Source organism: Falco cherrug, chromosome 3 (assembly GCF_023634085.1).
Source record: "Falco cherrug isolate bFalChe1 chromosome 3, bFalChe1.pri, whole genome shotgun sequence".
Classification (NCBI taxonomy): Eukaryota; Metazoa; Chordata; class Aves; order Falconiformes; family Falconidae; genus Falco; species Falco cherrug.
Window position 1 is genome coordinate 70020987 of NC_073699.1, and position 24873 is coordinate 70045859.

General features: G+C 41.1%; 1 protein-coding gene across 4 annotated transcripts in view; it reads right to left on the bottom strand.

The window, feature by feature from the left end:
• Positions 1–24873, bottom strand: part of ZNF516 (zinc finger protein 516) — a 114250-nt gene that overhangs the window by 51268 nt on the left and 38109 nt on the right. For all 4 annotated transcript variants that reach the window (XM_055704632.1, XM_055704630.1, XM_055704631.1 and 1 more), the window contains exon 2: positions 16150–18176. In XM_055704632.1, coding sequence (XP_055560607.1) covers positions 16150–18055 — 1906 coding nt within the window. In that variant the 5' untranslated portion in view covers positions 18056–18176. The remainder of the gene's footprint in view (positions 1–16149; positions 18177–24873) is intronic.

The window sequence follows — 24873 nt, forward strand, 5'->3', positions numbered from 1 at the left end:
CTAACGTTGGAAAAAACTAACTGCACTTAAAATGAAGCCTAGTAAAATTACTGCATAATCAGAAGGCAGTCATTTATTAATATGTGACGATCGTATATTTCTGGGTTTTTTTTAGTTAGGGTTAGATCTGAAATATGAGCCTTATATGGAAAGAAGCTTTGATGATTGTCATTTATTTGGGAAAGCTTTTCCAGCCTTTTTTGTTCCATGCAAATGATCTGAACGTTTAAAGCATTTAAAGAATTTCATATCTAGGTACTAATAAAGAGATGTTATCTTTTCCATTTTTTATATTTTTATTAAGCTTTTAGTGAAAATGTGGCTTCTGAATTATAAGTGATTCAAAAATAATACATATACAAGCAAGAAGCCATTTTCACAGTCTGGCAAGCAACACATTTCCATAAATAACAAAACATACAGGGTCATAATATCAGCTGTTCAGCAATTTTTAAAAGTCTTAATGCATCTAATTTTGCAGTAACTATTTGCCAGACTGTTTTTATTTATGGTTTGAAACTGAATTTAGAAATGCTTTCCCTGCACTTTAAACACTATGCTTCCAACTGACTGGCTTTCTCTCTGTTTTCTCTCTCGGCTTCTATGTATCTGTGTCCACACTGAGTGGATGATACTGGCCCAGAAGCTGGGCTTACAAAGGTTTGTGAACATCTGAACCTGCTTCCCATGCATTTGTACGTGCAGACTGCATACACATGGGCTTATTTGTTTGCATACATGGTCAGCTGAGCTGCCCTTACCTGGCTGTTCAGATGCATAACATTAATTGCATTGTACATCAGCTTTAGATAATTAGACACAGCTGTATGTCTGAAAATAGTAACACGCAGTGGGAAATCCTGCTGGAAGATTCTGGTCATAAACACTTTCATAGTTCTCAGATACACCATTATCTACTCCTTATCTCCCTCTTTTGATCTCTATTTAAATTTTTCTTTTAGTTTTCCCTTGGGGACTTTAACAAGCATTCCACTTGAAAACGATCTTGTGACACTGTCACTCACCTTCTTTCTAATAGAAAAAATCATTTATCATATATATGTATATGTAAAATTCTGTGAAAATGGAAGCTGTTTCCTTAAAAGAACCAAGGAAAAAGGGGGAAAAAAAAGCCCAGCCAACAGTATTTTTAATCAACTGATTAAAAGAGCTGATGGACAAGAAAAGGTTGGGGTTTGTGGGGGTTTTTTTCTTTTAAATTACATGCATTTCACTTATTTCTCCCTCCCAAAAAAACCCTGACAATTTTTCCAGAAAAAGACCGGAAGCTCCTCTTCTGGGGTGGAACACCAACAGAAACACCACAACAAACACCAAAATTCTCCCAAATCTGCTCAATTAATCTTCTTCCACAAATGTAAATTACAAGTCATGTTAGCTTAGAAGCCGATTTCGACAGTCTCATCACCTCATAATTCAGGGTGACTAAAAAAAAAATTCCATGTTACATTTGTTCATGAAAATTATGAGACTATCTGTGTTACTTCTCATCTGAACATACAAGTCACGTCTCGGACAGCTTGGAAGAATGGCTTTTTTCATTTTGTTGTACTGGCGAGAGTGTTTAAAAATAAAGGGGAAAAAGATTATACTGGCGATCACGAAAGCATGAGAAGTCAATGGGCACAAAGGCATACACAGAAATAAATACAGTAAAATAAAAATAAACATGTTTATCCAATCTGACTGCTTATCTGGCACCCCATAACCAGAGTACAGTATTAGTTTAAGAGCATAATCAAGTGATTTCTTCATTGGTTTCAGGAGTCCAGATACAGAAGACTCTATGAGAAGAGCTGTGATAACACATGTTAACCCCAGAAGTTAATGCAGAGAATATCCCTTTAACTGTGATGAGCCAAGATATTTTTTTTCTTCCTTTTTTCTAACTGCCACTAACGTTATTTCTGGTCTTCTGCTTCAAGTGAGCACCAAGCTACTAGGGGATTTCCTAAGTGGGATTACCCACGTTTCTTCAGTTCCTGCTAGCTGCTTACAGTTGCACCTGTGACAATTGAACAGAGTTGGCTGTCAACAACCAGCAGCCAAAGGTGAGGAAGTAGCAGAGCGATTTAAGCTCTCTCAGAAGCAAAGCACGTGGATGAAATGTACCCTCAGGGTGGGATTTCTTCTTTTGGCTGAAATTGGTAAGGACTTCCAATTCCTAAAAAAGAACAGAAAATCTAAGCTAGCCTAAAAACTTCCACCTTTTTGTCAAAAGAATCTTGGTTTTCTGTTCAGCTTTTGCTGAGGTACAGTTACAGTACAGAATATAATTAACCCCTGAGTAAGGGAAGAATGGGAAAATGGTTTTCCTTTTCTTCTCAGGAAAAGTCTTTTGGGGTGGGGGTGGGCGTCAAAACAGAACAGCACCACAAAGTAAAGAGAGGAGTAATTAAGCTTTCATAGAACATCTGTATTACATTTGCACATGCACTCACTTCCAGGGAAGAGACAGACATCAAAACTAATGGAGAACATCCCAACTCTCCGAATGTGGGAAGAATGCTGTAGCCTTCCCAGCTGCAGTCCCGAGACTGTAAAACAAGAGATCGGCAAAGGAGCCCATTTCTTCCCATATTGCTTTTACTGTTGTTTTTTGGCCAGGTATTGTTACAAAGTTCTTAAACAGATTCATCCTACTGCTCCATGTACGAGAGACTTATGTACACCAGGACTACTGGAAAACAACAGCTACAGAATAAGCTTCATCATCTTCTGGTTGTTATGCACAGTAATTGGTTCCAGGGTCAACACTGTGATGCCACAACAAAGGGCTATAGCTTAAGGGTAAAGAATCAACAGCAGGAGTTAATGGAAGTTCTGTTACTATATAAATGTCCCCAAAATGAAAGAAAGGCAGGAAAAAAAATGTTCTGTATACACAAAACTGATCATAAATCCAACATGCAACCTTAGCTCTCAACAAGCTGTTAATTTCATTAAAGGAAAGAAACATAGCAAGTACTTTCAAGTATCTGTAACAAAAAACAACACGTTAAGATTTTGAAGCTGGTTTGACAAACAGTGCTTGCCATGGGTGTCAATTTATTTGTGTGAAAAAGATAAGCAAAAAAAGGTGTCTGGAATTACAGTATTATTCATAAAATACCCATTACTAGGGTATAGGCAACTTTGTTCAGAACATACTGATTGCTCCACTAAGCCTAAACATCTGGGGCAAGTTATGTATCTAGCTTTAGTGCCTTTGAAACATCATGCTATGTTTAAGCCAAGAGGTCCAGCCACACCAGTTTTAACAGTCATGTTTTCAAAGTCCAGCACTTTATCATTTTGAATCTTCCCATTCAATGACACTTCCGATAAAAATAAAAATATTCTTTTTCCCCACACACCAGGAAAGTGAAACAGACATAGAAGAATTGCAAATACCTTCTTTCAAGGTATTTCTCCCAATGTATCAATTCTCTCCCAACACTCAAGCACTCAGATGAAAAGGCACAAAGGAGTAATTCAGTCATCCTTGTGATATCCAAGGTAAAACATTAAGACATGCAACATATCAAAACGGAATCGCTCACTTGTACACTTTGCTGTTATCATTTCCCCTTCTTCCCTTTTCGGTTTCTGATGTTCTCAGGATCCAAAAGAAACTTTTACCTGTTTTCCTTTCACCTGCTTTGCCACCATGCCCAGCTTTCAGCACTGGGACTGCTCATGCAGGGTTGTGGCAGGGGCACCATGTAACCTCCTGCCCTGATGCACTCTTACACCCCAGCCCGAACAGGATGACACTCAGCTACGGCACCTCCTTCCTCAGTGCTCCACTTTCTCTCCACATGCACTCTGCGGTCACTCGTTTCCTTCCTTGAAACAATACTCGTTTTTTGAGCACCAACTGCGCCCGCACAGGCTGACTCCCCACAGCATGCCAGCCCTCCCTGGCACGGGCTGCTCCAGGCCTCAGCCGTCCTGCTGGCCCTTCTCCCACTAGTAAGCTAACACCATGACACCACTTAAGCAAACACAGCACGCTTACCTCCAGCTTATTTCCTTATGCCATTGATTCAGCTTTTTTCCAAGGCTGTTCCTAAGGCTCCCATTTGCTACCATTCCTACATAAGCCACTGATGGTTTGCAGCCCTCAAGAGCCTGAATCCAGACTAAACCCTTCAAGATAAACTCTTCCACTGCTTCCTCTGATGCGCAACTGCCTGATCACTGCAATGAGCTGGATCAAATGGCAATGCCCCCAGCCAGGTCCCACCTACCACCCCACAGCCCCCAGCTCTCGGCAGGGCCAGCCTGAATGCCCGGTTCACCCACACCACCGCTGAGGTACATTGGGAAATGGCACTTTGTCTCACTCTAAATTCAGACCCTCAACAAAAGAAATTTAGATCAGTTATCTTACAATGTATATGCTGTGTGATACTTTTGATACTCTGCATCAGACCAAACATAATCAACATCAGAATGCAAATTCACAGACAGGGCAGTTTTTTCAGAAGACCACATTTCTGGCTTGCGCTTTTGCATGCCCCTGCTCCCCACTCCAGCGGGGATCTCTGGAAAGCTGTCAGCATCAGACGACTGCCTGGAAGTATCAATGAGCTTCCGGAAGAAGTTGTTTACATCATTTGGATGCATCTCTAATAATAAAACATCAGCTCTTTCCCATTTTTATGTATTAGTCTATAGTGGCTACATACACTCACACACTTTCTGAATTTCTGTCTTGCCTTTCTCAAACCTTTTTCAGCTTGATGGAGTTTTTAATTACACTTTTGGCCCATTCCAACCTTCACCTCCCTTGGTATCATGTTTCTTTCCTTTTGGCTTCTGAAGGCTTCAAAGAAAGTTGCAAAACTGGAATTTGAGTAAATACCGTATAAAGAGTACTTTTTCCATGATGCCTTGGTTGACTGAACTCAGTATTTCAGCTTACTAAATATATCCAAAGAGGGTTTTTTAAAAAAATATATCTTGCACTAATGTAACTGACCAAGAAGGGTCAATCTGGCAGAAAATGTTACTAGCACATAAAATTTCATTATGCATTAATAACACTTCATTTCCATTACAAGCCTTAATATTAGGCACTTGCATGCTGATAACACCAGGAATAAAAAAAGCTAACAGCTTCACTTACAAAATAAAGTAAGTATGTTGGAATTAGAATATGTCACATCTGTATGAAAAAAACAACTCTGCATTTCCACACAAATAACTGAATTGAGGCTTCCTTGTCAAACATATTTAGCACTACAGTAGGAAGTAGTTGATCCTCACTTACATGCACCCATTTTTCTGTCCCAAAACAATCCAAGTAAAGATTAATTTTTTCCTGTTACAACTTTACTTGCCATTCCGTGTTTCACTTTTTTTTAAGGCTTCTCCAGGCTTCAACAGTACTTAAGGTTAAGATGTTTCTGGGAAATTGCTGTGCATGTGGATACAGGCATGTGCAAGGACAAGAAACTTCTGCAAAGTATTATAAGGGGTTTACGATTAATGTGTTCCATGTGCAGTGTAAGCTGTACTTCCCGGATTCTCTTTTAAGGGAAGAGAAGGATCTATTTGCTTCATTATCTAGTAAAAAAGGCTTTGCTACCTACTGAATAAAGGCTAAATCACAGAAAACTGAACACACCTTTGGTACAATGGTGCTACATACCTAGCAAAAGATGGAAAAGGCAATGACCAAATGCAGCACCTGCTCCACTACCTTGGGGTACAGCAGAGATGGGAAGAGATGAAGTCTTTCACATCCCACTATCATCCTGATTCATTGCACTCAGTCTTTCACCATCACAACACTGGCATGCAACCTCTATTGTTAAAACACACAGAAAATGTTTCAATGAGGGGATAAAGAAAAAAGCCATTCAGACCTGAGGTTCACATTTCTGAAAGAAATCATATATTTCCCTTGTGGTTGTGCCCCACCCCCCCAAATATTTAGGTTTTGCTGACAACAGCTTGCCTCAAATGCTATTTAAGCAGTAAGACATCATAAGACATATGCTATCCTGAGATAACACACACCTCTGAAGTGCTGTTAGGTGTAGCTGATGCCTTGAACTGCCTGATGAATTTGTTATCTCAAAGAAACATAAGGTTTGGGTGTGTCTTATATTACAAACTAAACCCAAATTTAGTCTTAAGAGGAAAAAAAAAATGAGTGATTTTGTATCCGAGAGAGAGATCTGACTTGGAGTAACTACCTCTAACTTATGGCTTGCAAAAAAAAAGAATAAAATTACAGCTGTGGTATGACCAAAAAGTCATTATAGTGGCTATGTATTTTTCTGTTATTTGAACTAACAGAGATAATGAAGTTTGAGATTACCAAACTGGAAAACACAGTTCTAAAAAGTAGGAGGGCAAATCTTCCCCCATGGGTTCTGTATGCACAAGCAGTATCTCATACTATAAAATCCATGTCAGGCAAGCACCCATATCCAAGTTACAATAAGCATCCACTGAGAGAGTACTTTTGTCTTTCACATGGACACTTTCTCAAAGCGATTCTGCACTTTAAAAGGATAGTGTTGGATTTTTGCCCTTAGCATTACTGAAGCGTAACCAAATCCATTAACAGAGTATCCACAAAAGACAATTCTAAGACTTGCTCCTCCCCTAGTCTTATCCTGTGTAAAGTTTGCATACTACAGAACATTTCAGGATATGCAATTTACACTGGCATCAATTACTGAGAAGAAAGATTTCTCTATTCTTCTCTAACCTCAAGCCATTAGGTGCCATGTGGATCAACAAAGTAGTTAACAATGTCTCCAACCTGACTGCTCACATACTTAAAATCGAGCCAGCAGTTATGAGTATCACTGGATCAGGGCCAAAGCATTCAGCAATTTGCCAGTTCAAACCCATGCTGTCTATAAAGAAGGAAAACAAATTCACCATGAAAGTTAAGTTGCCTACACATTTACAAATCCATTCCAGCCACTGAAAATCATGTCTAGAGATGGGTCACAAAATACGGCACAGTAGCAGTCACACGCCGACTGCAACAAGGATCCAAAAGTCTCATTCAAGAACTAGGGCATTAAAAATTATAATTAAAAATGCAAAAGTTTTCCTCCACAGTTTCCATAAAATTCACTATATGCTTTTCATCTCCCTAAAAAACCAGGCTTGCTGCTCATAAATCTTGTAGGCAATGAAAAGAAAACTAAGAGTAAAAAATTTACTGATGCTTCCATTGTAAAGGGTTCCCTTGAATGCAGCCAAGCTGGTCTTGACTTTTACTGGTATGCCTGGTACCACAGTCAGGCCCATTCAAGTTAAAGCAATCCAGTGCCTGGCATGAGACTACTGGGTTAAAAAGTAATGAAGTGAAGTCAAGTGAGACCTAGTAAAACTTGTATTTGTAAAATGCACCTGCAGAAAACAAATTATCTGCCAACACTAGGCTAAACCACGCATTATTTTTATACCCCGTGCTGCCCTGGGACTCCCCCAGGTTTCAGGTCCCACAGAATTTATCCCACCATATCCACTGAGAGCATCTACTGCCAAATCTAACCTGTTTAACAAAGAAAACCTGACTCTCAATTTAAGATGGATGAAGGGCAAACTGTGAACCATAATGTTAAAAGCAGCAAAAAGATTTAACATCAAAGACATCTACACAAGCCCCTCGTTAGCAGTCATTTACAGATCAGTAGAATCCCACTAAACACAGCCACAGCACTACTGAAATACTTGGAAATCAGATTGAAAACACTACCATTGCAATTTTCATTGCCTGACTCATTTTAGTAGCTGGGAGGAAGGGAGTCCTTGATCACTAATCAGAAACTGCTAGAAAATAAAATCACTACACAATATGATCTTATGACTGTGAATGTCACAAAGCAGTATTTCACACGCTATAGCTTGATGTAATAGAAACATCCAGTACTAAGAAATACCAGAATTGCTAAACTGGCTTTAACAAGGCAGCAAGGCCAGGGTAGGTGTCAAGAAGTGAGGATTTTGAGAAAGCTGAGTTACTGTGCAGCTGGATTCCCAAGTGCATGTCCCTATATGCAGATGTTTATAATACTTGCTGAAGAGCTAAAAGCCTACTATGAAAACTGAACCCCTGCACAACTGACTTAAACATAAAGGGGTATTTTTGAATGCACAAACTGAAACCAAGATGGCTAATAGCTTTCCACCCCCTTGGAAATATTTTTTTAAAAATGCCTGTGCTTGGTAAGCATGGAATGGAGATTGTCAATTCAGGAAGGACTAAACATAGACACAAAAAATCCTTAGAAGCAGCTGTTACAACATTTCCAAGTGCTCTGGAAGAAGTATGAAAAACTAAATCTTGTTTTGGGCAGCTTACATAAGTTTCACAGCAAAGCTCATCCTACTATTACCTACCTCTAAGAAAACACACCCACTTCCTTCTTTCTAACAGGTAAAATAAAGGCTGGGTAAACTTATCTCTTCCTTAACATCTTGGTACAGACTTTCTTCCAAGCTGAGACGTGCTTTGCTTTGGTTGCTTGTACCACAGACCTACAGCTACAATAAACTGTCTAAACAATACTTCTGTCTAATTGTGTCTCCTGTTATTGCATATAGTAACTTGCAAAAAAGGAACACTAAGAATTAAAGCTAAACATAGTAGAAGTATCTTTGACATACTGTATCAAAACGCCTGGCACAAAATTATTCAGTACTTAAACAAGACCCCCACTGAAAAGTTTGCAAGGAATAAAAGCAGTGCAACAGCAGCTGGATTAGTAACTTCAAAATGCTGCAAAATAACTTCTCTTTGAGCAACAACAAAGGCCATCTCTGTTGTGAGAAGTCATTCATCTACTAAAGTACCTCAAGCTCAGCCAGCAAGCCTTAGTTCTGACTCGAGCTGACTGCATGTTATCTGTTCCTCATCACCCTGCCCCGTTAAGAGAGGAACTTGAATTACTGTTTAATACTCTTGCTGGCCACCCACATTACATGAGACTGAGTAAAACAGGACCTAGTAACGCAGAGCATGGCAATCGGGAACAGAGTGGAAATTACCCAAGATGCCTACAGGGCAATCATTAAACATTCCTTAGGTGGTATGATGTCAGGGTAACATAGAGCATTAAAGGGTACAGACTGCATTATCTCAAAGCACTGCTGCCTTATTCCAGTCAAATACTTTTTGCATGAGCTTCCTGAAGCACAGCTCCCACTATCAGCCTGAAATAAAGAAGGCCCAAGTAACATCACGTGTGAGGTGCATGTGCCAAGGGCAGTTTTAACCACACTGTTCCATGTTCTATGGCTCTTCTGTCTTCCTCTCCCCTTGATACACACACTTCAGTGATTCCAGCTGCCAGAATTTTTCTTGTTACCCATTTCCTTGGGACCATCAGTGTAATTTCTCTTTTGTTCTGTTCTCTCAGTTCTTCCTCCCATTCATGTTAACCCACAGTTAAACAAAAGCAAAAAGCTATTGCTAATGGCAGCACCACAGGAATATATATACTCACATGTAAGAGAGAGATCCTCTGCAGTCCTGAGGAGCATACAAGAGTTCAAAGGGGAGGGAAGATAACAAAGTGCCACTGTGGTCAAAAACGATGCTTCAACCTGCAGTGCTTTGCAGAGAAACTTCAGATCATGAGAAAATACCACATCACAAGTGGCTTTGCTACCCACATCAGGATTGGTCTGTGTGACTTACAGCAAGGCAGATATAAAAGAGAAATTTCTGAATGGCATCATTAGACGCGTTCAAACTAGGTAATTGATCTAGTCCTGATCCCCCAAATTTTGTTTAAGGAACAGTTTGAACTTTCTAAAGTCCCAAACAAGATCTAATGGATCTTAAGTACAGGGTCCTTGCCTCTGCCTAACTTCTACGATCTGAATCATCAACTTGCTGTATTTTAAAGTCCAGCATTAATCCCGCTGGTGTTAACAAGCAAAACAATTAGTTTGGGTAGTAACTTTGAGGGGGTTTTATATCCCAACAGCCACTCCTCGGCAATGCTAAAATTAACTGGTAAAGTGTGCAATCACAGTGTAACGTTTTTATCTTTGTGGTACAGATCTAATCGAAGCCACCAAGACATCGTTCTTCCTTGAAACTGCCTCATTTCTTGGAAGCTTGATGCAGTAGTTACCAATTGTCCAGCACTCAGACATTCTCCAATTTATTGTATGCTTATTCTACAAAACAAATATGCTAAGTAACTTCAACATACTTAAGACTGTGCATACAGAACAAGATCTTCATTTAGCGTAAAATGCCCCAACAGCACTGCCCTCAGTGGCACGATACCGTGGGATTTACAGTAAAGTGAGTCTGGCACGAGAAGCATCTAAAGTGTAGTTATTTGATTAAGATATATAGTAAGAATGTTTGATTTTTAAATAGTGGAGAGGACTTGCCTTGCACACAGAGGAACCATTTCTTCATATGAAGCAGAACAATGAAATCCTGGTACTGGATACTGGCAGCTATGTTTCATGCAATCACTTTGGCAGCAGAAAAAAACATTTACTAGGACTATCTTCTTCTCTTCTTTGGAGTTACTATACATTTTTATTTTTCTATTTTCACTTACTTAACTGTTTTACTCTTACTGTTCCACTCCTCCCCCAAATTACAGCCTTGCCATTTTACTGGAAACCTAAAGCAACTCTGGACAGTTTTTACTTTTATCTTAAATCAAAAGCCTTACAAAAGTAGGCACTTTCTGTTGAAGTTCCAGCTCTTGGTTTTGTTGTAATTTATAACTGAGCAAAACAAAGTCCAAATTTATGCTTCATAAATCCCCTCCTACTCTTCTTTCACAAAACTTCCTAATGTTGTTATGTTTCTGTTCAAACATTCCAATTTACATATGGGATTTTCTTCTAACAGGCCTAGGATAAATGGAATGTGTTACGTTCCCCTGTTTGTATAATGTGTAAGCAATTCACAGGCAGCAGTCTCTTCTTCAATTTACTAATAAAGACACTAAATCAGTGTCTGGCTGTGAATTTCTGAAGGGTTTTTAAAATGTAACAAATGCAAACAAAGAGCTCCAAAAACAGGCACTGCCTTTTTTTTTTTTTTTTTTTTTTGGCTTAACTTAAAACTAAGGAAGGAGCTAGGAGTTCGGTCAATTAGCAGATTGCTAACAAGCCAGCGGGTCCCCTGGCTGGTGTGGACAATGCAAGCTCCTTTGCTGTCTCCCACTGGTGTGACTACTCCAGATTTGGTTTTCACATGGAAATCCTGTTGGAGTTACCAGCCTCTGAGTGTGGGGCATCACAAGGCCTCACGGCTTCAGTGCAGGACACCTAGCACCCCGGCACTGCCTTGGAGGGTTGGAACCCAACACCATCCCACAGCTCTTGTCAGCCTTCCCTCCTCTGTGAAACCTCATCGCACAGCACAGCTCCCCTCACCAAGGTCCTTCTCTCTGTCCTCTATTCCCCTTTTTCTCCTCCCTGCACCCTACTCCATCTCTTGTCTCGCCCCTTCAGGGAGTTCATCTTCTCCTGAGTCCCACCACACCACCACCAACACAAACCAAATGCAGCCACACACCAGTTTTGCATTCATTGTTTGGGTTGTTTGTAGGGGTTTTTTTGTATCCTGTGCAATCCTGCCTCTTGTGCCGACCTCATCTAGCCAGACTATGAGCTCCCAGGGCCTAAAGCTATGTCTGTATGGGGCCTAGCGTGCCATTTCTCACTCACCATCAGCCCCTTCCCACATTAGCCAACCTAATAAAAACAGCATGTGTTGAGTAAGGGTGAATCAGTCCCTCCTTAAAGCATTTCAAAAATCCAGGAGTCCAACAGAATGAAGAAAAAAAAAAAAGAAAAGAAAAGGGACAGAAGAGGCAAGAGATACAGGAAACAAAATGGACAAGATGGTTTTCACTGGAAGTGGCATTCCAAGGTGCAGCACCCTCTCCTTTCCCTGCCATGCTACCCTGACAAGGTCAGGCTAGAAGTAGCATTCCTCTCCTTTATTCCTATATAACACTCCTTTTCTTTTTCTTCCCCTGCCTAGATTACTTTCAACATTTACTTTCTGCCCTATCTGGCGCTTACATGCAGAGAGAAGTACCTTCATGGCACTCCCTTACTGATGGGGCTCAGCAAAGGCCTGTGATATACCCCAAGTGGTACTTAAATCGTTTTTACTTCTTCATCTTCCCACCTGCCAGCAGCAGTTACAGCCTCAAAAATTATACTTCCTTCTTCATTTCAGGACTGGAATAGTTCATAGTGCCTAATGCAACAAACTGTAACACCATCACTGCTAAACACAGCATGGCAACGAAAGGGACCCACACCAAGCCGTAAAAATACTCATCACCGAATTCAGCATGCAGGCTGAATTATTACTTTGGCGTTCCTAAAACTAAATTTTAGTTGAGAAGCTGGAAGATTTAAAAAAAAAAAAAAAAACCCAACACAATCCTGTTTTCCCTCCCTCTTTTATCAACCTCTACTCCCTCAGTCATACCTCCAGGGTACTTTTTAGTTCAAAATGAAAATCACACACACCCCAAGAAAAAGCCTCAAGCTGGGGAAATGCTGAGCAACAACTCACAGGTGCTTCAAACAGAGCTGGATGCAACTCAGTGGAAATCCAGGTACAGTTTGCTAGTGGCTTGATGCCAAATAAAAATGAAGATTCATCTGAGGCAGGAAGACCTCAGGAATGTTCAGACTCTGCTCCTAACAGCAAATGTGCTCTGAGCTACCACTTCCCACATGGCTGTCACACAAAGCACATACACCGTACACATATATCTCTGTATGTAAGGTATCACACATTACACCACGTGTGACTCTAGAAAACTAATTTTTACCCTCCTCCCAACAAGATGGAAAGAACCTTGTAACCAGCTAGCTTACGTCCTAGCAGCTCATAAGCAGGGTTTGCAAACACTACCCCCATGCCTGAGAAATCTGTACATAGACAGCAGTGACAAATTACCTATGTGTTAGGAGCAAAGAAGTGTCTACCCTAGAGGCTCTCAACCCCATTTCACATGTAAAGTGCAACTCTTGCTCTTCTCCAAATGAGCCCTACCAGTGCTACCCAGACCCTTTCACCCTCAGCCCCAACATCTGTTGGCCCCCTGTGACTACAGAGGTGCACTGCCAGTTTCCCTGCTGCAAGACACTGTGCGTCAACAGGACTACTCAGTTTATTCCGAATTAAACACACAAAAATGTACTTTCATCTGAGTCAAGGCCACAACAGTCAACCATGCCTGGTAGTCTCAAGGCCCTTTTCTGACCCGGGATAACATAGTAATGTGTCAATCAGGGGAAAACCAGTAAAAATAAGAAGGGGGGGGGGGCGGGAAAACAAACCCACAAACAAACTCAGATATTATATAACCTTACGAGCAGCACAAGATTTTCCTGACCATAGCCTGAGTAAAAACAATACCACAGAAGGCACGTAGGAACAGGAACAGAAGGCTGCTTCCCACCTCTGCTGCAGAGGTATACTGTCCGTGGGGCTGGAGCATGGCTCTTGATGGAAAAGCTTCACCTGCAAGAATATCTACAAAAAGCTGCAGCAGAGGATAGCAAACCACAGCACTTCTAGGACAAAATGTGCTTCAAAGCCATACCAGAACACCTGATTTTAGCAGGGGTGTGCATGAGGGCAGAATTTGGCCTACATTCTGTACACCTTAAGTTTCTCTCTGTAGTGGAGGGAAAGAAAGCCTCTCAAGTTAAAGCAGCAGTCTACAGAAGCGTAAAACTAATCCTACAGCTTGCTGGATATCAGTCCCTTAGAAGACAATATAAAGGCAGTGTTAGTAAATCTGCATACCAAAAAGAGAAAACTGAGAAACTTAAGTCTTGAAAATTGACCTATGAAAGTCCCTAAAAAAAAAAAAAAAAAAAAAAAAACCAAAAAGCCAACCAACGCCAACTCTCTCAAATCCAAAAAATCTTTGTCATGTGTAAAAAACGTTCACTTCATTGACACAATGATTTTACTTAAATAAACTCTAAGAAGCAAGGGTAACATGTCTCTTGGTTGTAAGGTAAAAATGTTGCTTATTAGCCAGTTAAATACTTGATAAGCTCTTCAGCTGTGATGTTAGCAAATATAAAACGCAACAGCCACCCTCTAAGCCCACCAATACAAACACACTCCTTTTCCAGGATATGCCTTTATTTAGGCCCATCAGTCTGCTGCTGCTTTACAGTTAAAGAAGGACCAATTTGGCACCTAAACAAACAAGTTTCCAGGTGTTGACTAGTGACACTGGCTAACCCAGTCACCTTAATTCCTGTAAGAGAAACTGCTGTGTGACTTTCAACTCTCACCTTCCACTCCTACAACAAGAGCTCAAAGCTTGAGTTGAGGCAAGAAGCAGGATGGGTAAAGAGATGAGATGGCTCCTCTTCTTAGAAATAAAGTGCTTAGTACAGACAGTGCGTAAGAACAGCTTTCCTATTTGAACATCAAGCAAAAAAGTTCTTCTGTGTTTTCAGCCCGTCTCCAGAAAGACTGTTTTCTATCACAGCAGTTTCTATAAGGGCTCTGTACATTACAATGGTAAAACATGGCAGCCCCATTTAACTCCAGACAAATCTACAGTTTTATCACTACATCTTGTGTCAACTACACCGAGGTGTTTCGGGCGGCAGCTGATGGATTTTCACACAACGTTAAGTATGTATGCTCCCATAAAGAACTCTGTTTAAAGTGTCCCAAAATCCAACGGCAGACGGGAAAGCCACATTTTGAGTCTTTTAATTGGGCAAGTAATCACAGTGAAAATGTTTAAGTCAGCTTGTCGCTAGGCCTTTTTGGAATTGTGGTTTATGGAAAGGGCAAGAAAGTATTAAAAAAAAAAAAGGGGAGTTCTTGGTTTAATTTACATTTCTGTTCTAGTGTGCACCCAATTTGTCCACTGGGGACTTGATCCAAGTTGTAGCAAAATCAAGTTCAGGACCGTCTTGTAAGTTTAAGGACAAACAGATGGGGTTAATTTTTTACAATTTCAATCCTTTGGAGCTCACTTCACTCTATGCCTTACATTTTGAAAGTTATATTGCCAAGCAGTGTTGGCCCCAACTTCAGTTGTCCTAAAGACATGGAACTTTCAAGAAAGAAGTGCAATGACAGAAAAAAAATAAATATAACTAACATTGCTTCAAAACTTTATGAAAAACATGTAACGATACACAATTCTGGAAAATGTTGCTTTGCTGCTGTGGGGTCTGTAGCCAGGAGAAAGCACAACATTATGTAAAATCCTGAAAGAACACAGCTAATTGAATAAACCCGCCCTCTTCCACAATGGTGCAGATTACTTCATCTGTGACGGTCTTGAAAATGTGTTTAAAACTCTACAGATAACTATGTTCTTCACAACAAAAGGAATGAAAATGAGAGGACAATGTTATTGTTCACCAAACAGAAAACAAAAAATCTGTGCAAGGCTAGTAAGGAAAGAATGGTTAATCTCACATTTCTAAAAGGGTATTATAAACAAAGAATGGTGAACAACAAAAATAAAATATAAAAAAAAAAAAGGATACAAAAGTGCTTAATGGTGTTCTTTTAAATATTTACTTTGCTGCTATTTGGAGAATAATTTGTTCCATTTAGCAGTGTTGGACTCAAAGGACTGCATTAATCCAGAGAGATTAATTATAGCCTTTGGAGTTATAAACACAATTTGGAAAGTGAAGCAGAGAAGAGGAGAGAGACACCTCTCACGCTGGCAATTAACAACTTCACATGCTTCAGGGCTGCACCACACACTCTGTGCCCCTACTACACCTGCACGCTACAAGCAGAACAGTGTACAGGACACCCAGAAACTGGGGAAAAAAAGCCAGAGACATCCAGGGAAGACATTACCCTACCCTACAGTGTTGCTATAGGCAACTAAAATCCTTCTCAGGTGTCATTCACCAAAATACAAGTCCACTTGCACCTTATGAAGATGTCCTCTGATCTTGCTTTTATTACCTGCACCAGAAACAAAAAGTCATCATGTCGAGACAAGCAGCAGTGCTCAGCAGACACGGGACCCCATCTGCACTGCCTTTAAACCTCTCATGTGCTTTCACGCATCTCTCCCTCTGCTCATCACCATGTCCCACTCTGGGAGACACAGGGACCAGTGACAGTGAGCAGGACAAGGCTGGGAGTGATCTTACCTAGTGAAGGGTTGGCTGCTCCCTCCTCCGAGCTCTCCTCAGCCCCCTCCTCCCCCAAGCCAGAGGTGGCCGAGTCCTCCGGGGCGGATGCAGAGCCAGGGGTGCTGGGCCCGCTGACAGACCCCGAGTCTCCTTCCTCGCTGCTGGAGCCGTAGCGGTCGGGCTGGGGGGCTGTCCCGCCCTCGCTGCAGCTCCTTCGCTCCTTGCGGTGCACCCGGGAGTGCAGCACCATTTGGTGGTAGGTGCGGAAGATCTTCCCACACTCGAAGCACTCGGTGGACTTGTTCTGAGTGGCCCGCCGGCTCTGCCGTGAGGCGGGGCGGTAGTCCAGGTCCCCCTGGGCAAGAGGGCAGCTCTCCGCTGGCGGGGCACCACCAGCTTTCTCCGGGCGCCCACTGGTGCAGCTCTTCTTCTTAGGGTTGCTGGAAGAGCTGGGCAAGTCCTGGTCTCGCTTGCGCTTCTCCTGGTTGACGAGGATATACTCTCTCTTATCCTTGTCATAAGTCACGTCTGCATCCGCCAGGGCCTCATCCCATCCCACATACTTCACATACTCTGAGGGCTCTACTACTTTTCCTTTGGTGGCCAGCTGCCAAGCTTGGTAGCTACTGACCGGATCCAGCTCAGCTACTCTTTTCCCAGGCTGTTCTCTTGTAACTCTATCCAGCCCTACAGATGGCCTTAGACTGAGACACTGCAAGAAAAACTGCTTCGTTACCGAAGAGCTTAGGCTCCCATCAATTAAGCCCTCGGCTTTATCCCCAGCACTGCCCCGCTGTGCCCGGTAGTGAACAGCATTATGCGCTTTCAGGCTTTCCATATTTGTAAACAGATTTCCACACTTGGTGCAAACTTCGTACAGAGACAGGCCGGTCACAATCATCTCCTCCTGTATCACGTCATTGATAGTGGCTATGAGCTCCAAATCATTTTTTGGTTTGTTTTTGCTCCCGGTCTTGGGGCCATGCGACTTCATATGGTTTTTGAGAAACCAGGGTTCTTTGAATCTCCTGCCACAAATGTGGCAGCCGTGATCAAATGACCCCCTGTGCTTTTTCATGTGAGCTTTCAGGAACCAGGTTTGACTAAAGGTCTGACCACAGACCTCACACGGAAACTCGCCTGTGCTCAGCTCACTCTTGCAGTTTTCGGCATAGGCCTCCCCATTTGGGACCTGAGCTGTTATATGGTCCTTCTCTATGTGGTTTAACAGCGTCTCCTCCCTCAGGGTCATGTAGCTACACAGCCTGCACTTGAACGGTTTGTGGACCTGGTGCAGGTGCTGCTCCAGGTCCTTCTTCCTTTCAAATTTGTTTTTGCAGAAGGTGCATTGATAAGAGGTCAGCTTGCCATCCTCCTCAGCTGGCGCCACCTCTATGACCTCCTTCTTGCTGCTTCTCAACAAGATCTTGCTGCTATCTACCTGAGCAGTACCATTCAAGATCTTGTTGCAGGCGGACGTACTTTTAGTGGGGCTGGTGCACCCACCGAGGCCCTCCGAAACGCCCATCTCCCCCAGCTGCCCTTCTCCCATCTCTGCCTCGTGCCCCTGACTTAAAGTGCCTGTTCTGTGACTACGGATGTGGATCTTCAGGTTGCCCTTTTGGGAAGCTCTGTGATCACAGTATGGGCATTTGTAGGGCTTCTCACCCGTGTGCTTCCTCATGTGCTGTGATAAAGAGCTCTGAAAAGGGAAACTTTTACCGCAGATGCAGCAGCTGTGGCACATGGTCTTATCAGTATCCATGTCATTCTTGCTTAGCTTGCCTGGGCTGGAGGATCTCCGTAACTCCATTTCTGCCCCTCTACTATGATCCATCTGTATCACTGCAACATCAGGTGAGTGCGGCAGGACGACAAAAGCATGTCCGGCAGCAGAGGAGGGCTGGACCACGTTTTCAATCATACGGTTCTGCAGGGAGATGTTTTATTGCTTCATTCTCAGAGTAATGTTTCTCCTTTCAGCTGCTGGAGTCCGAAGCACCAATTTATTTCTGTGTGCTCTGTAAGCAGATGGCATAGATCACCTGAAATAAGAACAAAATCAGACAAAGGTACAGAAATTGCATAAGCATGTTCTTAAATATGTTTAAACCTCTTCATATTTTTAATAGAACAGCTTCTATCACTCACCCCACATTCAGAAGCACGCAATACTACAATTTACTGCACCAAAAAGCAGCAGCTTCTCCTTTTGCTGATATTCTAGACTTCAACAGCAAGCATCATTAATAAGCAAGTAAAATCCAAAAAAGAGCAAACAGCAAACATTCATTTACATACACTGACATCACAGTGTCTTTAAAAAAGGGCAAACTCTAAAAATATTTTTTATTTTAAAACCAGGCAGAAGTGGCTAAAAATACACCTTAAATGAGGAAAACATTTCTTGAGGGAGTTATTACACTTTAAATCTGTGGCTTTACCATCATGTGTAATTTCATGTAAAATACTTACTTGCCAAAGATAAAAGGCTTTTCTAGAGACTTTAGCAAGTATCATATTCCTGCTGGCAACTGCATTACTTTGTGTCTCAGACAGCTCTGCTGTGCCTGATGTGGCATGCACAGAGCAGGCGCAGAGGCTGACGACGCTCAGTACTTTGATTAGAGAGAAAACAAGAATCCAGAGCCTGACACAAGCATTCAGAAAAAAACTATTTCCTGACGGACAATGAAGAAAAAAAAAAAAACACCTCAAAGTGTAATATTTAGTCTCAATCTAACAAAGTCAACTGATAATGTGTGTATGTATCAAATGATCTTAAAAGTGAACAATTTATGTCAACAAGACACACAGGAGACCACAGCACCTCAGTGAAACAGAATCTTAACCATAAGCAAACAAACAAAACAAGAAACAGCTTTGATTAACAAAACAGATTAACAGAAGTCTAAAAGCTTTTGTATCTTGTCATGATTAAATGCAAGCATCAATATCTGCCTCAGCAATGCCAGCTGCAACACACCAGCAACTCTCTACCTTGTATATGCAAGAACCCACGGTTAAGATCTCCATAGATTGCTTCATTTCCCATTACCACACTGTAAAACAAAAACCTTGCCCCCTTCCTATCCTCATTAAATACTACAAACACCACATGGCTAAGATCAAAGGATACTATATTCTCTAGTAAATAGGGAACCAACCCATTACTACATTAAGAAAACATCAGTTTCTTAAAACATCGCTAAAAATGCACCGAGCAATAAAAGGACTCTATAGTCACACATCCATCACTCGACATCTATGACAATAAAGAGCTACAGATCTACAGCTGCAAATTTTAAAGTTTCTCATTGTATTCACCTCTGAGCCTCTTCGATATGTAAATAGTCTAACCCCATCACCAGCAAGAGCCTAACAAAAAGCAAGGTAAAACTGACGCAATACTCATCTCAGTTACATTATAGAGTAACTTCATTGTGTTTAAGTTAATCTAGCCCTTTTATATGCTGCAAGACCATTTGTTTCTGAGTTTGATTTTCTGTGTATCTAGTATCTATTCAGTGCGTGAGGAGTTATCAACAGCACCTACCCAAACTACTTTTTCCTCAGAAAGCTGACAGTAGTAAGTAAGGGACATGTTACAAATGCAATTTCCCGAATGAAGAAATTTTATATATGAATGATTTATTATGACTGAAAAAAAAAAAAAAAAGAGCAGATCAGATCACACTAATTCGGAAGTCCATATGAGCAGGCGGTTCAGAAGCAAGTGTATCTAAATTAATCTCTGAAATTAGCCACTTAAAACCAAACTGAGGGGCAGCCTCAGAAGAAACTCCCTGGGTATATAAAGGATGAAAGCCACTGGAAGTTGTGGTGAACCTGCCAAACAGCACATACAAATGCAGAATGCAGTTTACACAGCAAATTTATGGATGAAACAATTCAGAGTTACACCTTACTTATCTGACCCATAATCTAAATCTGCCAAGTAACAAGCCATATTGTCTTATAATCAAAGAATTAACCTAAAACTCACTAAATCCTGAAAAGAAACACCAGGGTAACTTCTTGAATTTAACATGATTGCAAACTTGAACAAGCAACAGCTTCTTCTGAAATGTTCTGCACCACTGCAGAAAAAAAGATGGCAAGCTTCAGGGACAGATTTTCCCAGGGATTTTATACAATATTTTCTACATCATGCATTTTCTATACTTTATACCAGTGAGAACACTGCTTATTGGTAGGCTGAGTTTTTGACTAGTGACCTTAGTTTGGGGGTTGGGTTTTTTTTTTTTTGTTTTAAATGTAGATCCCATTTTAACCAAACTTTCTACAGTGTTTCCTGTCTGAAAGTTCAAAAGAGCTTCAAAAGCCAAACTTAGACAAGAATGCTGTATGCAGCAGTTCAGGGGCATGTAAATCCAGAGCTTCAGAGTCCCTCTGTTTACTTGGCCACAGCTTCCCTGCACCTAGTCTTGACATATTTCACTTTAATTATTTAGAGTATTTTCATTAATGAAACTGAGCTATGAAAATGAGGATATGAAGAAGGCACTACTTGTAAGATGGATATTAGCCCACTCACAGCTCACAGGAGATCCCTCTAACCCTATATTAAATGGGGGGGGGGGGGGGATTATTTTATTATTCTAAAATACTTAATGGAAGCATTATCATCTTCAATATATCAAAAAATCAACCAAAATATTCTCAGAAAATTGTCTCATTTTCATTACTTTAGCTTAGCCAATAAACTGCAATTTATAACTTTAAAAGTTGAAAGACAGTATTCCTACATTTTAATTATCTGAATTCATACACATTAACAGAAGTCACAAAATTTCAAGCTTGATCTTCCACAGACAGAAATTCCAGGGGGAAGACAGATGTTCATCCAATCTAAGTTGCACTGTGTGGAGATTTTTTATCCTTTAGGCCTTGGTAAATCGATGGACACAAACATATACAAACAACTTACAATTCCCCTCTCACATCATTTGAGTACCACTTAAAAGGAATTCTTTTAGAGGGGCTCTTTCCAGAACAACAAAGCCAGCATTCATTGGAAAGAAGGAGCAAAAAACAAAATAAAACCTACAACTTTCGAAAAAAAGCTTCAAATCAGAAGACTGAACTTAGAAAATGAGGAAAAGACCATTTGTAAAGAACCCTACTCAATAGAAAATAACATTATGGCCTAGTAATTTCCACCTTATCGTTAATTACTAAGCAATTATTTCAACATCAAAGATGGCATGGGGATGAAAGACATCAACTGGTAAATCAAATTACACTGATCACTCTTCTGCTGCCAGTAAGATTTTGCCATAGCTATTTCTGTTTCTTTCTAGCTGACTGCAATGATAACAATTATTTGTATTTTGAAATAATTAAAAACCTGAAAGTGCTGTGAAATAATTCTCTTTCAGCACACGTGGAATATGGCCACCTCCAGCTACCCTAAGGCTACTAAAAATGTTTCAACTCTCAGTGTTTTCAGGTAGTAACCAGTAACCTTTCATTGCTTTGGTCCAAGTTCACCCTGCAGTTCCTTAGCACCGGCTTGTCACACAGAATCCATAGTGGAGCCAAATCCAGCCAACAGATTTCGCCCAGACTGTCACAGCACGGAGATCCCCCACTAGCACAGAGGCAAGCCATAGGGAAATGCAAGTGAATGTGAACTGTAAATTCATATATAGTCTTTTAAATATTTTGTGTGTTTTAATGGCATTGCAGCCCATGGCAAATGCCATACAACTCCTTGAGCTGGGGGTTGATACTCTAAGGGGCATATAAACTAGATTCACTTCTTTTTGTTGAACTAGGGATCAGCAGTCCACAAAAGAAGTGGCTGGCCAGTGTCGGGGAGGCATTTTCATCCCCTTTAAAATACACTGAGGCACTTAACGTCATCGCTTGTTTACATGCAGGTTTGGTATATAAAGCAAGGTGGAAGAGAAACACAAAGACCCAACAACAGGAGGTTGCGGCATGCCAGAAACGTTTTTGCTCAGCCAAATATTTTAGTTACAAGGCTTGTTCCTGCACCCACTGCCTCACAGAGAGTCTTTGCCTTGACCCACATGGGAGCAAATAAAAATAAGACTTTTTTTTTTTATCCTCCCACCCTCTGAAAGGAAAACAAGTTTTCCTACAAGCTTGAGCCACGTATTGTCAGACTCAACTCTATTTCAAATGTCTAGGCATCAAAACTTCTCTAAAACTAACTCAGAGTTCTTGGCTTGAGAGAAAATACATTTGGCCAAAGCAACCTGCTCTCACTAGGGAGCCTGGGTGACTTTGCCAGCATCAGCCACGACCTCCCCAGCAAGGCCATGGTAGTCCATCCCGGCTGGCAGAGTGGCAGATACACTGGTGCATAGTTGCATCGTCCTCACAGCTCCTACAAGACTCTCACATAGTCTTGACGTGAAGCATGCATAAAAATACAGAGGAAGATCACTTTAAATGAAACAGAAGCACTCTGAAATACCTATTCTCTTCATGCCACCTGCACATCCTGGAAAAGGACCAGGTACACTGTGAGGACTCCCCGCAGGGCAAGACAGACCCCTTTAGGGACCTTTTATGCCTCTTGGAAAGAAATTGGAAATAAACAACACAAGGAAATTGAAAAACAGAATGCAAGATACCATACTGAAAAAGTAATTGCAAGTTCATTTCTTACATACAAATAACCTGTGAAGTGCAGACAGAGGAAACATGAAAGAAAATTCCTGTTCCAACATACAGAAGGCTATACATTCTTTTTTAAATTCTCTATTAAACCTAACTTTAAAAATTATATTGCATGGGCTGTAGTGGCAAGAAGGGAAAACTCTTCAGTAAGTAATAAATAAGAACATAAAATCTGGGAAGCTACACAGACCTATTCAAACAGCACAGTGAATATTTTAAAACAAACTGCGTTCAGTTTGGGTGTGAGTATTCCAAGTCTCATGTGAAAGATAAATGCACTAGAGAAATATCACCCCTCTAATCTCCAAGATGTTTAAATATACACTGCAATCACTCCACCGTGTTCCCGTGCCAAAAGAAACAATGACTTTTTAAAAAAAAAAAAAATAGACCAACACTGTGAGGCATGATCTTGTGGAAAAAATATCTTACTGAAATTCCTTCTAGATGATGAAATGATAGGACATAACATGTAAACATCGCAGTGAATTTGAGAAAGTTGTATCTTTCAAAGAACAGCAGCCTGGACAGCTGATCTCTCCTGATTTGAGAAGGCTCAGGTTGCCCCAGAGCCAAACTCTGCTGTTCAGAGTGAAGAGGCCAGAAGAGAGTTAAGTGCAGGGAAAGAGTGGATGAAAGACAGAATGTTTTACAAGTGCGACACCAGCCTTCGTGCTCACTGGACCACAGAGACCTTTCTCCCCCTCCCTGTCTTCTCCCCAGGCTGCAGAAACACGGTCCTTCACACACATCAGCCTTGCACTACCTGAACACCCTCCTCCTCATTTTGTGGTCGTGGCTTCTTCTGAACACCCAGATCCCATGAGGGTCATCAGTCCACCACCCTGATTAAAGGCTCCATCCTGCCATCCTCATTTAGGCACCAGTCCTACTGAAATGCCTCTTACAGACCATGTCACTAGCCTAAAGACCCTTTACTGCCTCAAGCATCCTTCAGACTACACCAGAGGGTAGAAAAGTGAGCATATGTTTAAATAGTAAGCCATACCTGAATTTGCAGGAAATCCTGGCATTCTGCAACCTACAGACTAAACTTGCCCTTAGGTAAAAGGCAGCATACTCTGAATTGATTTTCTGAGAGTAATCCAAACTAACCCAATAAAAAGCTATCCAAAAATCTTGTGCCAGCTGTAGAAGGCTCTCAAATTTTCAAATTTCTTCAATTATTAAGAGCAGCAATCTTGACAACAGACCTCCTGAAGTTTGTTTAAGCTTGCCAAAACTGACACAAGATTGGAAAGGAAACATAAAAAGCTCCTGGAAAAACAAACAAGGAATTTCTATTAGTCCACTTCCACTTAGGCTTTATAAAAACCTTCAGCAACATTTTGCAATACTTTTTTAATTATTTTAAATCAGCCTTCCCCTGCAGCTGGGGAAGCTCTTCCCACTTGAGAAGTTTGCTGTCTGAACCCTGAGATATTATTTTGAGCTTCACTAAATACATCATGTGTTTTTGTGTCTTTCTCCCTCCATGAGCTAATGACATTTTGCAGCAGGCTTCAGAGCAGCAGCCAGGGCTGCAAAAGCAGAGTCGGGCCTTTCTCAACCAACACCACACCCTTCGCAGAGGAAAGAATACACTGAAATAAAGATAAAAACATCAATGCTGGAAAAGCTGGAGGTAGGCATTTGCAGCAAGGTGATCTCTCCCAAAATAAAGTCAGCAAAACCTCTGCAACCCAGATTTTTTGTGGCTCCTCAAGAAGCAATTGAGGAGTGAGAGGGGTGAGCGCTTTTGCACTGGAACAGGGTATGTTGAGAAACACAGGGCTGTCACCCACTCAGTACATATTTTGTGTTTTAGTATACTGTGCGTGTTTGTCTTCTGGGAGACAAAGAAATGTACTTTATTAGTTACACTGTAGTATTCTAAGCAATGAATTGAAATATATCATTAACATCCAGGACAAGCTTTATCTTGCTACCAAAACAATGGGACTATTCTTTGAACAAATTGAGGGGGAAAATCCCATAATGACAATGAAGAGTTCCTCTCCCTAAAAACTGCGCTGCACAAGAGTAACAATTACGGGCTTATATTCT